A 14,183-nucleotide genomic window follows, 5' to 3' on the forward strand; every position below is an offset into this window, starting at 1 on the left:
GCATTTGATTTTTTTTAAGAAATTCATTTTTGAAGACGCCAAAATTAATAACAAAAAACTGTTATTAGACTATTTAAAACAATATGTATGTTTTGCATTGGCTGTAGAATATAATTTTGAAAAGCGTTTATCTTAACTATGCCTAGTATATCCTCTTTATTTTCTACTGAAAAATTTCTATACTAAAAGTAAGACTATCGGAAACACTTACCTTCTGCAAGAAATAAGCTTTTTCAAGAAAAATTGGACATGTAACTTATTTTTTAATTTTTTTTTGTTCGTTTTTTCTTTCCATTGCTCTTTTAGCATCCCAAACAAAATGAAGTTTAAATAAAATTAAATTTGAATACCTATTATTGTAAGTTATTATCAGTTATTTTTTGTTTCTATTTTCGTTACAAAAGACATCTCAGAAAAGTAACGATGGTAACTGGTAATATATTTTATGAATCACAACCAACTCATGCTTGTAGTTAACAATATTAATTATTTGTTTGAAGTACTTATGAAATTTTCGAGCAAGTGATAAGCAACAATTTTTTTGAATCACATCATATCATTCAATTCATAGTTCCCAATCGGATAATAACCAACGGAATGATTTGAAAAATACTTGGCACAAAATGGACGATAACTGTTGTCATGTCGGTTATTGTATTTTTATAATTTCCACAATTTCATACATTTACCCCATTAACCAATAACGCCCCACTCGCGCTACTAATCTCCCGAACGCACCCGTACACCCCATCGACCAAGTAAGTATTATACATCCGTTCGGTTTCTATTTTCCACTCGGCCGGTTGGCCGCGAAATCGAAAGAAACGAGCTCGCCCACGCGCCCTCCCTTTTGTCGCTCAACGGGTAGTGAACTGTACCCCATGTGCTCGGCGCTGATAACCGTGGGATTGCTCTTGAAATCGTATTATCGGGAGAAGAACGAGCTCGACGCGCAATCGCCTCGTCTATAAAACCCGGGGTCTCGAGGACTCGGGGCGTCACTCGACATCCGAACCTCAGGCTGCCATCGTCTTCAGCTGCTGCCTCACGAACCGAGCGCTTGTGTTTCGTTATCACTTTGCCCGGCCAATCGTGCCCCAAAGGTATTTTATTTCAAGGGTGAGTTTTATTTTTTTATAAAAATTGTAAGAAAAAAAACAAATGGAGATTTTTTATCGAAAATTCATCACCTCAATACCTCTTGTTGCTTCGTTGCACGCAGCAAAAATGCGTAGAACCAGGCATATCGTACTGCCTGTTAGGTCCTGGCAGTACATCGGCTTGCTCGTCGTGTCCCTCGCTTGTCTAACGCTGGGCCATGTGTCCCGAGACAGGGAGGGCAGACATGGGAGTCTCACCAGTCCCGAGCTCACGCATGCTGCTCCCCACGAGTGAGTGACAACTTATACGTTCGATAAATAACGGTTAATTGGTTGAATTTATGTTATTACCAAGGCAAAAAGTAGCATTTATTTTTTTTTTTTGTTAATTTTATTCTTTAACGCTTTACTCTTTTAGATTTTCATGTAGATTTTGATATCCAATGATAATCAATTTTGTTACTTATTTTTTAACGATTTCAATCATCTTTTTTCACTTGCACGATACAGTTTTGAGGGATCTATTTGACATGAACACTGTAATCTACAATATTTAAATTTTGCCGTACAAAATATCAATTTTTTACAAAATGCCTTTTCAATGATATTATTCCATATAAGTAAAATTAAAAAAATGTAGGTGAGAGATTTCAAAATGTTCCCGATCAAGCACAAAAATGTAATTTTATCGATATTCACGACGTCTCATTTAGGTGTAAACAGGTAAATTTTACAAGCTTCCGCGAAACATTGGGTTATCACATATCCGCTAAATAGCTCTTTCCACATAACTTTTTTTGCCCCAACAAACGAGTGGCTTCTTTCTTGAAAAGCAAAGATACACTTTTCGCTCTCGTAAAAACAAAAAGACCCTCGAGTAAACTCACCACCACCGATGTAAAAAAAAAAAAAAAAATAATAAAAACCATCCAACGGCCAACCAGGGTGGACGCCTGTCCAAACTACAGTCCCACGAGCCGATTCCTGAGCACCGTCCCGTCCGAGACCTCACCTCGCCCGACTTGGACTCCACCGACCAGAGCTCACTCGCCGTCCCGAGCCGCGTCCTTGGAACGTCGCGTCCGGCTCCAGAGCTCCCGAGCCGACGAGACGCGGCGCGATTCTCGGGACAAACGCGACGCCGCCGCAAGAGCCAACAGGAGATCGGTAAGCGATCGGCCGGCCAGCCGGGTGGCTCGCGCCGCCTCGGAGGAGCGATCGGTACGGGAGCGCGGAAGATCGGTCAGGGATGCTCGGGAGTATCGGCAAGGAGGGCGAGAGGAGATCGGTAGAGCGAGATCGGAGTATCGGCGGGAGTCAAGGGCCAGGGAAGCTCGAGAATCGAGGATCGGCGAGGTGAGGGGAGGAGAGGCCGAGCGGCGAGCTGGAGCTCGCGTCTCGCGAAAGGCTCGAGGAGCAGCGGATGCGTCACGGGTGAGGCAAACGCGTGACAGCTGATGTTTCGTTTATTCGCGAATAATATGGTAAAACCGTCCTCCCTTTGAGTTTCAGCGGGTCGAGGATTTCACCCGGTTTCGCACCGATGATGCCCGGCGAGACAAGCGAACGACGTCGGAGAGGCGATCCGCCTTTGGTCGGGACATCAAGTCTTACATGGATTACGAGTACCTGAAAAAGACAACTCCGATCGACGGCCTGAAGTACGAGGTCCTTCGGCAGGCCGTTGTCATTGGACTGTGCGCTATTTACGGAGCTTCGGTTTTCAAGGGCAAGACTTCGTTTGTTGGGTAGGGGAGTTTCTTTTTTTTTTTTTTTTATGTTATTTAGTCAATGATTTTTTTTCGCTTCATTTTCATGTGAAAAAAACAACTTTATTCTAAGTAACAACTGATTAAAAAGAATATTTTAATTTCTCCTGGTTTTTTTTTTTTTAATTTTGATTAGTCAAAGTGTATAATATATACTGTAAGAAGGTACAACAAAGGATTTTATATAAAAGAAAAATGTCATTTTAAGTAACAATTATATAAAAAGATCGATGTGAAAAATTGTTCTCATTTTATCTTTCAGAAATTTTTCAAAGTTTTTGCAATATGTTTGATCATTTATAACACGATGTTTTAGTTAAAATTGAAAAAAAATAGGACAAAAATAAATAATTCCGTAGAAATAATCATAATTAACACATTTATAGGTAAATACTGTTTTGCGTGTATTAAAATTGTTTCCTTTCTTTTTCCAGAAACCTTTCCCATCAAGTGAGTCGTCTGTTCGTCTGGTAAAACTTTGCAAATAACATATAGTATCTATTCAATGAATTAACAATTTAGTCTTTTGAAATATTATTATTGCTGTCCTGAGTCTTTTATCAGATATACATGTTGATGTGTAAGCATATTTAAAAATATTTAGAATGTTTGTATGTATTTACTGCGCAAATATAGTAGATTTGTTGTAAAATGCAAGGGAACATGATTATTGTGTATTGAAACGAAAGGAAAAAAAATTCATAGTGATGTTTGCGTACACTCACGGCGTCGATACTAATAATAGTTTGTATTGCAAGCTCGTGGGGACATGATGCACATGAACGTATTGCACATGGCAGTCTTTGTATCTAATATTAAAAATCTATGATATTTTATGAAATCCTAATGTTGAAATTTATAAATTATTAAATGTTAATAATTCAAGCTTATGTAATTGTCACATATACATATTTTGTGTGAATAAACGTCGTTAAATCAATCGTTGTATATGCGTATATTTTCTTAATTATCTTAAACAATTTTATTATTCTTTTGATTGATTATTTATTTATTTATTTATTTACTTGTTAAAGCAAGAAATTTACCCAATTGCTATACGAGTTTATAAAATCTAAATAAAATAGTTTACGAGTCTTGACATGATTATTATCTAAAATAATGTGTTTATTTGCAACCAAAAATCATTATGAAGTAATTAATTTCATAAACTTAAATAAGTTTATTTATATTTATGTGTAGATGCTGAAAAAATTAAAACAAATAATTGATAAATATTTAGTAAAATCGATCATCTTTTAAATTTCTTTTATTTTTTCACCTTACCCAATTTTCATTTATTTTAAATCAATTTTTAATGTATTTAACTTAAATAAATACTATTTAAATTAAACTTTTTTTCACCGAGTTCCATTGAAAAACAATTTTTTATTTACGGAACTCGTGGGTATGTAATAAAAATGATACTACTTAACAAGTAAAATAATTTGATTTTATTAAACTTTAGGTGATTAGAATTGCATTAAACATTACATTTACCATTCCGATAATGATTGAATCTTCCACACAAGGGATTTTTGGTGTGATGATAATTTAGTGGAAATTTCGTGGACCTGACATAGGTGGTGTCTGAGAAAAAGTAATAATAATTTTGTTTTTCTTTTCTTATGACTCAGATACTTGGTCCGCATTTTCTCAAGCCCTCTAACTATTTTGTAAATATTAAAAATTAACTTTCCTGTTACTTTAAAATATTTTAAACCGTAATTTTAGTTCAATTCACATCTCCTTGTATAAAACAAGATTTTTCATGTTTATCCCGTGAAAAAGGTAACTATTTTTTTATACAGTAAAATTATGTTTACATCTATTTGGTAAGTGCAGTTTTTGCTGTGGATACACGAGTTGTTTCAGCAAAAAATTGTGTTTAAAACAAATATTTACATGTAACGAATAATATTTTACAATATAAAAAAAATCTTAAATTGATATAAACTATAGTTGAATGAAAATAAGATATGACAATGATAATGTCTTCTATGTTTGCTATATAATCTGATTAACAAATTAAAAAAAAACAATTGAAATTTATGTGCATTTTGGGTGTTTTCCGCAATCGTCGTCACCAGCAAGTAATTTAAATTTGCGCTCTACGTTACCGTCAGGTCAGTAAGTCAACTACCAAGCGGCGTTACCACCACGACCTACGTTCCTACGTAACTTTACAGCCTCTCATTTTATAATTCTGGTAAAGAGAGCACGGTGTAGGATGTACGTGAAGTTATGTGTAGTAATTAAAGTAATTACTACTAAGTAATGCCATATGGTCGATTTTATTAAACCATATGAATATCTATATTTTTGGAGGTAGACTTTTAAGTTAAAAATAGATGTTAAACTTGCCGCAAATAGCACAAACCACGTCGAATTTTCATTATCTATCTATAAAATTAGTTGCGGCTGGTTTATAATTAATTAAATATCTCTAATATTAGAAGTAATAATTATTTGGATCAGCGCCATCTAGCGTTGCGAATTTCTGAACTAAAAAGTGGCCCTAAACTTTTGAACCAGAGCTTTTGCGCGTGGAGCCATTTAGTCAGTTATAAACCAGCCGCAACTCATGATGAAGCTATAAAATAGAAAAACAACGATACGTGTGTTTTTGGCGGCAAGTTAACAATCTATTTTTTACCAAAAATCGACCTCCTATGTGTTAATATTTTTAAAGATAAATTTTTAAGCATAAGATAGATTGTTAACTTGCCGCCAAAAACACATATATTCTTATTTTTCTATTTTATAGCTTCGTCATGAGTTGCGGCTGGTTTATAATTGGCTAAATGGCTCTAGGGCTAAGCTGCCTAAAGCTCTCCTTCAGAATTTCAGAAGCAATTTTTGGCCAAAAAAATCACGACCGCTAGATGGCGCTGATCCTAATGATTATAACTACTTATAGTAGAGCCATTTAATCAATTATAAACCAGCCGCAACTAATTTCGTAGATACAAAATAAATAGTTAAAGATAATTGTGCTACTTGCGGCAAGTTTGCAGTGTATGTTTTATACGAATATCAACCTCATATATATTTATACTTTTGGGTAATAGATAAATTGTTAACTTGACGCAAACAGTGCAAACAACGTTAACTTTTTATTTTATATTTATGAAATTAGTTGCGGCTGGTTTATAAGTAATTAAATGGCTCTAGGGCTAAGCTGCCTAAAGCTCTCTTTCAGAATTTCAGAAGCAATTTTTGGCCAAAAAAATCACTACCGCTAGATGGCGCTGATCCAAATGATTATTACTACTTGTAGTAGAGCCATTTGATCAATTATAAACCAGCCGCAACTAATTTAGTAAATACAAAATAAAAAGATAACATTGTTTGTGCTGTTTGCGGCAAGTTTACAATGCATTTTTTACACGAATATTGACTTTCTATATATTTATACTTTCGGGTAAAAGATAAATTGTAAACATGCCGCCAATAGTGCAAACAATGTTTACTTTTTATTTTGTATCTACGAAATTAGTTGCGGCTGGTTTATAATTGATCAAATGGCTCTACTATAAGTAGTTATAATCATTAGGATCAGCGCCATCTAGCGGTAGTGATTTTTTTGGCCAAAAATTGCTTCTGAAATTCTGAAAGAGAGCTTTAGGCAGCTTAGCCCTAGAGCCATTTAATTACTTATAAACCAGCCGCAACTAATTTCATAAATATAAAATAAAAAGTTAACGTTGTTTGCACTGTTTGCGTCAAGTTAACAATTTATCTATTACCCAAAAGTATAAATATATATGAGGTTGATATTCGTATAAAACATACACTGCAAACTTGCCGCAAGTAGCACAATTATCTTTAACTATTTATTTTGTATCTACGAAATTAGTTGCGGCTGGTTTATAATTGATTAAATGGCTCTACTATAAGTAGTTATAATCATTAGGATCAGCGCCATCTAGCGGTCGTGATTTTTTTGGCCAAAAATTGCTTCTGAAATTCTGAAGGAGAGCTTTAGGCAGCTTAGCCCTAGAGCCATTTAGCCAATTATAAACCAGCCGCAACTCATGACGAAGCTATAAAATAGAAAAATAAGAATATATGTGTTTTTGGCGGCAAGTTAACAATCTATCTTATGCTTAAAAATTTATCTTTAAAAATATTAACACATAGGAGGTCGATTTTTGGTAAAAAATAGATTGTTAACTTGCCGCCAAAAACACACGTATCGTTGTTTTTCTATTTTATAGCTTCATCATGAGTTGCGGCTGGTTTATAATTGACTAAATGGCTCTAATCCTGAATGCTCTGATTGAGAATTTTAGGAGCCACTTTTGGCCAAAAAATTAAGACCGCTAGATGGCGCTGATCCAAATAACTATTGCTATTTACAGCAAAGTCACTTTGATAATTACAAACCAGCCGCAACTAATCTTATAGATAGATAATGAAAATTCGACGTGGTTTGTGCTATTTGCGGCAAGTTTAACATCTATTTTTTACCCAAAAGTCTACCTCCAAAAATATAGATATTCATATGGTTTAATAAAATCGACCATATGGCATTACTTAGTAGTAATTACTTTAATTACTACTCATAACTTCACGTACATCCTACACCGTGCTCTCTTTACCAGAATGATAAAATCAGAGGCTGTAAAGTTACGTATAGGTCGCTTGGGGTGTTTTCCGCTATCATCGTCACCAGCAAGTAATTTAAATTTGCGCTCTACGTTACCGTCAGGTCAGTAAGTCAAAACTATACCTTGATGAATTAAACTGCGGCGCTATATATATATATATAATACATAGTACTATATAAATATACAAAGTTACAGAGGCATGTACATACATACATACACCGAAACGACCGAGAATACTTATCTAAGCCAAACTTTGTAATTGTGAATACATCGTCCAATAATAGTTATTATGATAACAAAAAAAACATTTTTTTCTTTAATTAATGATCTATTGAAAAATACATATCCGTTCGAGTGATGCAGAATCAAAGAAATACGCATGTTGATTAAAACTTGGAGGTTATGAACTGTTGGGTGTTTTGTAACAGAAGAGAACACAATGTTTTTGAGAAGTTGTGCTTGGTGTACAAGAAGTTATTTCAGGAATATCACTACTAATGTCAACAAAACATTACACAATAAAGTCTCGTCTGACAGTTCGAGATTTAAAAACAATACTACTTTCAATTACCTGGCTGCACTCACTATTTTGGCTGGAGGTTTGACTTATGCCGCTGTTCCTATGTACAGATTATTTTGTCAGGTATGTCATTGATAAAACTAAATTAACTTTTTTTTTTATTTGATCGGTTAATCAGATAACTATTTAAATAATTGCAAAATTGTTGCTGATAGATTTTCTTTGGTAACTCTTACTTTACTTTTGTTTATTAATTAGTTGGTAAAATAAAAATTTGTGATAAAGCGTAAGCATATGTGAAATCTTTCTTTCTAGGCTTTCAGCTATGGAGGTACTGTAGGCCACGATTCTTCAAAAGTAGAAGACATGAAGCCCAACAAACATAGGCTAATCACTGTAAAATTCAATGCTGATACTGCAGCACAAATGTCGTGGAATTTTCATCCACAGCAGCCTGAGGTGACAGTAGCTCCGGGAGAAACGGTTTTAGCTTTTTACACAGCCACCAACCCCACGGATGCTAATATATCTGGAGTCTCTACATACAACGTTGTCCCCTTTGAAGCTGGACAGTATTTCAATAAGATTCAATGCTTTTGCTTTGAAGAACAAATGCTAGGACCTCACGAACAGGTAATCTATTTGTTATGTAACTTTGGTTATAGTTACTGAAATTTTTCCTGTTACATAATCATGCCCCATCAAACTGCTTGAAACTTATTTCCAAAATAAAACTGGATTCATTTTTCTTTCAGGTCGACATGCCCGTATTTTTTTACATTGACCCTGAATTCACTGAAGATCCAAAGATGGAGTACATCAATGAGATAGTACTTTCGTACACGTTTTTCGAAGCTAGAGAAGGCTTGAAAATACCTATCCCAAGCTACATCAAGAAACTTCATTGAGGATAGGAGTACATTGCAAGAACAACGATTTTTCACTTGATGAGTACGTATACTTAAGTACCATGCATATATAAAACTATTTTTTTTAGTGTTCAAAATTTTTATTATTTGAGAAAGATCATTCCAACACATTCTCTTAAACTGGTGGATCCTTCAATTAATTTTCTTCTGTAAGATCCAACATAAAAAATACAAAAAAATTGGGGTAGGTCTTGACTTGCACATAGAAAATAAAACAATGTTTAATTAATTTTAATCCAGTTTGATCTATAATTATATTTATTTCATAACTATTAATGATCTTGACAACCAATAAAACTAACAAGAGTGTACAGACAACATACAGATGAACATTACAATAACAGTTATCACAAAAGAGTGAGAAAATCCATTTCAACTAGACATATTCTATCTCTCTAAAATCTGAACATCGCATTAACCGGATATGAGCGTCTTAAACCACAAACCTTGTCCTTGTCAATGTACGTCGCGTCAACTTTCAGTGCTAAATCGTGTTCTAGAGCGTTTCGCGTTCTTAGCAATCTCTGATGTTGATTTTCCAAATCTCGCAGTGTTTTGTGCATACGCTCGACTTGATTGTAAATATCTTCTATTTCCCTCTGAAGGCAAATATACGCGTTGTCCCGACAGAGCTCAAAGTCCGGACGATGGGTGCGAGCTTCTAGTCTGGTGTGGGCGACTTTCAGGGCGTAACTCTTGTCCGCGATAGCTTTGCGCAAGAGCTCAATATTTTTCTCAACATCGTAAACTTCTTGCTGAACCTGCACATTAAAACGGGTAGTTTTTGACGAGCCTATACAATTTTGTACTTTGATCTCACCTTGTGCAAATGTTGCTGAAGTTTGCTCTTAGCTTCCACCAATTCTGTACATCTTCGAGACAGCGCGCTGTTACTGCTGTTCCACGAGTCCCACATCTCCTGAGCCACTCGATTGATCAAAGTCTCGGCGTCGACTCGCAGGTGGGCGGCCTTTGTTCTCTCAGCCTGGGATTTCTGGATGATCCGATTTGCCGTTTCGGCCCAAGTCTCGGGCTTCGAAACGCTAAAAAAACAAACAACAACACAATTCGACACAATCCCCGTTTGTGCTCTGGACTCGATTGGAATCGCTATATTTTTTTACCAAGGATCGTATTGCTCTATCCCAGAGTAATACTGAAGTCCTCTGCTGGCGTTGGATATTTGGTGGCAGAAGAGATCAATGTTGAGAGCGCTGTCTTTATTCTTCAGATCGAGCTCTAATTGATTCTGCGAAATTCTGCAATTTCGGAGCTGGTCAAAGAGTAGTGTTGTGATTAGTAAAATGCCGTGTGAAAAAAAAAAAAAATATATTACATCCCAAAAACGCTCTTCACCTGATCTTTGCATTTGTCCAAGCAGTTTTCCAGTCTTTTTTGACCACTTCGTAAAACCTCCACTTCCCGGAGTAATGCCCTTTCGGGTTCATCGTGGACGAGTTCCGTGCCTATATGTAATTGAGTAACGCGCGTAAATGTATAATTTAAAGCGTTTTTCATACCTACCATGTCGCCCTCAACTTCATACCTTTTCTCGCTTCCCGATGGAAGAGACACTCCTCGGCAACGTGTAGCGGATTCTCAATATCCTGAACCGCCTTCTCGAGGGTCGACCTGCAGTCCTGAAGGTTCTCGATCTCCTGAACCTGCTTCTCCAATTCCGACGAGATCTCGTTGCGCCAGAACGTAACTTCGCTTATCCTCTCGCCTATCCTGCGACTCGTGTCGTACTGGCTGTCTTGAACCCTCTCCTCTGCCTCTCTGTATAGTTCATAAAAATTTTTTATTCATTTGTATACACTGTGTAGATTTTACTCGGTCACATGATAAGACACACCTCATTATCTTTACAGCGTCACTCCTCATCCTCTCCGAGCAATAGCGATTCGAGTCAGCTTCGTTGTAGAACTTGACTTGCTTCTGGTACCAATCGTTCGGCGTGAATCTCGTGCATAGCGTCGTTTGGGACGAGTACGGCGAATTCCTGGGCAGTCCCGTCACCAGACTCGGAAATTTCAATGGCTGAGTCGTCATGCCCACCAATGGATCAACCGATGAATATCTCGACAGAGCCTTTGACGAAGATCTTACGGAAAAGGACGACTTTTGTATTTATTGTTGTGCAAATTATATGTATATTACTACAATGTTGAGCTAGCTAAGACTACTGTCTCTTGGTTTTGTTGAATAAATTTTAGCCTTTTAAAAATACCGTCTTTTGACCTCAATTGATTCACAGGTCGTTTTATTTGTTAAAAACTGTTGTATCTAGTCTGTAATAATGCGAATAGTGGGAACTACAAATATCGAAGTGTATACAAGGTGGATGAACTCTGTTAGATCAATAACACAACACGCTGCCATGCAATCCTGGGAGGGGGTATCAATTCTTTAGAAAAAAAAACAAGCTCTGAATATTAAGTAGGCTACAGGCAACATGCAACAACAACTATGGCAATAGGCAAGATTTATTGAAATAATCATAGGTGGTGGCCATTTTTTTCTTTTGCACTTTCCTAAGTATACATTTATTGTATTAAAAATTATCTATTTGAAATTGTAAGAACTCACAGAGGTACTAATTCGACGCTTCGGGTTCCCATGCTTGGACGCCAGGCTAAAGATTTAGTCTTTGGATAATCGTATATTTTTGATGGTAAAGCTGATGATCTCAAACAGGGTGTAGATGGCCCCAGCCCGTTCCATTTTTCTAATTGCTAGACGATTCAATAAATAAATGCTTAGAACTTGTAAATAAATCACACCGCTTATTTTATCTATTAATTAGTTTATTCATTCGTTAGTTGCGTATAATATGTAATCCAAACAAAAAAAGTTATACAATTTGTTATTGTGCCATTTTTTCCAATAATAATGCCTTTTTTTATTTCTAAGTATTGATTACTAAAGATTTCTCATTTAATTTATTGGAATGAAAAAGACGCAGTGTTAAACCAATCGAGTATAAATATTTTTAAAAAATTATCTTCGTGACGTAAACTGCAGTACTATATGAAAAATGGCCGATGTTCCACAAGACGCTCCAGAACGTAAGTAAAAAAAGTTCAAAATAAATAAAAATTAATGAGTTACTAGGCTAGAAAAAGTAAATAGTCGTTTTAAAAATTAACGTTTTACTGTTCAATGTATTTTTTATGGTATTTAAAAGCTCTGTCGAAATAAATATAATGGCGTTACGTTTATTAATTTTAAGGTTAACACAGTAATTTAAAAAAAAACAAACAATTTTTTGACACTTCAATATAAAAAATCCATACCATCACGTGATGAATTAAAAACTATTGATCTTACATTTGAAGTCTTAAATTTTTTTTTTTTTTTTTTAATAACTGTTGAAACGAAATTTTTTTGCAAATTGCAAGAGTTTGTATACAATACATAATTGTTTGATCGAGTGTCTTTCAGTTAATCATATTATTTTTAATAATTGCATTAACTGCAGATTGCCCTGGAACACAAAGTGACACTGCGGGCAAAGCATCGGCTTGTGCAGGATGTCCCAATCAAAGCATCTGCTCATCAGGAGCAACAAAATTACCAGACCCTGGCATTGCACTAGTCAAAGAAAGGCTTTCGTGTGTCAAAAATAAGATTCTTATATTATCAGGCAAAGGCGGTGTTGGAAAGAGCACAGTGACATGTCTTGTATCCAGAGCACTCGCCGCATCGGATCCTGACAGAGACGTAAGCTCGAGATTTTTTCTCTAAATTTTATCAGTTATTCTCTAGCACTACCAGTTCATACAATTAAAAAATTTACAACATGCAACCGAAAACGTAAAATTTGTTTAATTACTCACTCTTTTGCCCAAACCAAGAACATCTGTACGATTTTCAATGTACATACTATCAGCAGGTGAAATGATTGAGTCTGATGGTTGCAGTTTGGCAAATAAACTTGTACAGTGGCAGATGCATGACTGGCACTTCTTTGTAGGTCAACTTGCACCAGTCTCTGTATCTTATTGATTACTTACCTGCTCGTTTAATTCCTAACTACTATGTTTCATGCACAAAATAAATAACTTTCCATGCAACCAAAAGTACATTTATAAAGTAGGTCTCACGTGATATTATGTTACATGTAACACATTGATTTATGAGTTTTTAAAGGTTGCTGTTTTAGACATTGATATATGTGGGCCCTCTCAACCTAGAATACTTGGTGCCCTTGGGGAACAAGTCCATCAGAGTGCATCAGGGTGGTCTCCAGTTGTACGTACATTGAAGTTTGTTTACTTAAAAGTATAATTGTATATTTATCTTTTTTTTTTTTTTCTTACAGTACGTAGAGGACAACTTGTCTTTGATGTCTATTGGTTTTCTTTTAAACAGTGCTAGCGACGCAGTAATTTGGAGAGGACCTAAGAAAAATGGTAAACTGCAACGAAAATAATCGTTTAACAGTAATTGCCATGTGATAATTGTTAAACTGTTGGTTTCAGGCATGATTAGACAATTTTTATCAGAAGTTGATTGGGGCAATTTGGATTATCTCATATTGGACACTCCGCCTGGTACCTCTGATGAGCATTTATCAGCAACGACATACTTAAAAGAAGCTGGAATCACCGGAGCTATTATCGTCACAACTCCGCAAGAGGTTGCTTTGTTGGATGTTAGGAAAGAAATAGACTTTTGTAAAAAAGTAAACATTCCTATTCTCGGTGTAGTGGAAAACATGAGCATCTTTGTGTGTCCTAAATGCAAAGTAAGTCAAACTTTTTAGCTCAATTGATGCGCTAATTAGTAATTTTTTCCCAACAATGAAGTCTCATGTTTTTTGGTAGAACTCTGCAGAGATATTTCCTGCGTTGACAGGAGGAGCCAAAAAAATGTCAGAAGAACTGAATGTTGAGTTCTTGGGTTCACTGCCGTTGGATCCCTTGTTGGCAAGGTGCTGTGATGAGGGTAAAAATTTTTTGACCGAAATGCCAGATTCACCAACTGTTGCATCTCTAAATGCAATAATTAAAAGTAATTATCTTTACTATTTGTAAATATTACGATTAAGTAAGTCGGAAATTTAATTTGTTTATTTTCATTCGTAGAAATTATACAAAAATGCGATGGAACTTGAATTCAGTGAAAATTAATCTCTGCTGCAACGGATGGAACAAAAATGCAAATGATTGTTAATACTGTAAAAAAAAATTATTTTTATTACTTTTAGGTATTTAATAAAGAATTTTGAACAAGAATGAAAAGAGCAGAAT

The 14,183-nt window shown here is 35.5% G+C and overlaps 4 protein-coding genes and 1 long non-coding RNA gene across 5 annotated transcripts; 4 read left to right on the forward strand and 1 right to left on the reverse strand.

Moving 5' to 3' along the window:
* Nucleotides 1-1,008: 1,008 nt before the first annotated feature.
* On the forward strand, nucleotides 1,009-2,708 carry LOC106638471 (uncharacterized; the record flags this gene model as incomplete). The annotated part of the gene is made up of 4 exons (XM_014351626.2): nucleotides 1,009-1,119; nucleotides 1,223-1,391; nucleotides 2,045-2,534; nucleotides 2,613-2,708. Coding segments are annotated over exons 2-4 (750 nt in total), but the record flags the coding sequence as incomplete, so codon positions are not given.
* On the forward strand, nucleotides 2,703-3,435 carry LOC149375096 (uncharacterized). Its single transcript, XR_016292911.1, has 2 exons — nucleotides 2,703-2,848; nucleotides 3,304-3,435. It is a non-coding gene; the product is annotated as an uncharacterized LOC149375096 (long non-coding RNA).
* A 4,250-nt stretch (nucleotides 3,436-7,685) lies between these two features.
* Cox11 (Cytochrome c oxidase copper chaperone COX11) lies at nucleotides 7,686-11,149 on the forward strand. Its single transcript, XM_014351743.2, has 4 exons — nucleotides 7,686-8,122; nucleotides 8,315-8,632; nucleotides 8,755-8,950; nucleotides 10,800-11,149. Exons 1-3 carry the CDS (start codon nucleotides 7,919-7,921, stop codon nucleotides 8,905-8,907), a joined length of 675 nt encoding a protein of 224 aa, XP_014207229.2. The 5' UTR covers nucleotides 7,686-7,918; the 3' UTR covers nucleotides 8,908-8,950; nucleotides 10,800-11,149.
* Nucleotides 9,324-12,865, reverse strand: LOC106638523 (tektin-3). Its single transcript, XM_014351741.2, has 8 exons — nucleotides 12,768-12,865; nucleotides 11,518-11,663; nucleotides 10,784-11,032; nucleotides 10,475-10,707; nucleotides 10,285-10,394; nucleotides 10,053-10,201; nucleotides 9,749-9,971; nucleotides 9,324-9,689 (listed from the first exon to the last, which is right to left on the reverse strand). Exons 1-8 carry the CDS (start codon nucleotides 12,810-12,812, stop codon nucleotides 9,324-9,326), a joined length of 1,521 nt encoding a protein of 506 aa, XP_014207227.2. The 5' UTR covers nucleotides 12,813-12,865.
* Nubp1 (NUBP iron-sulfur cluster assembly factor 1) lies at nucleotides 11,926-14,163 on the forward strand. Its single transcript, XM_014351742.2, has 7 exons — nucleotides 11,926-11,996; nucleotides 12,410-12,651; nucleotides 13,081-13,182; nucleotides 13,253-13,343; nucleotides 13,413-13,678; nucleotides 13,758-13,944; nucleotides 14,019-14,163. Exons 1-7 carry the CDS (start codon nucleotides 11,966-11,968, stop codon nucleotides 14,045-14,047), a joined length of 948 nt encoding a protein of 315 aa, XP_014207228.1. The 5' UTR covers nucleotides 11,926-11,965; the 3' UTR covers nucleotides 14,048-14,163.
* Nucleotides 14,164-14,183: the final 20 nt, after the last annotated feature.

This window comes from Copidosoma floridanum, unplaced genomic scaffold, assembly GCF_036245765.1.
Source record: "Copidosoma floridanum isolate Cflo_tuat_1 unplaced genomic scaffold, Cflo_Japanese_pri ptg000012l, whole genome shotgun sequence".
Lineage (NCBI taxonomy): Eukaryota > Metazoa > Arthropoda > Insecta > Hymenoptera > Encyrtidae > Copidosoma > Copidosoma floridanum.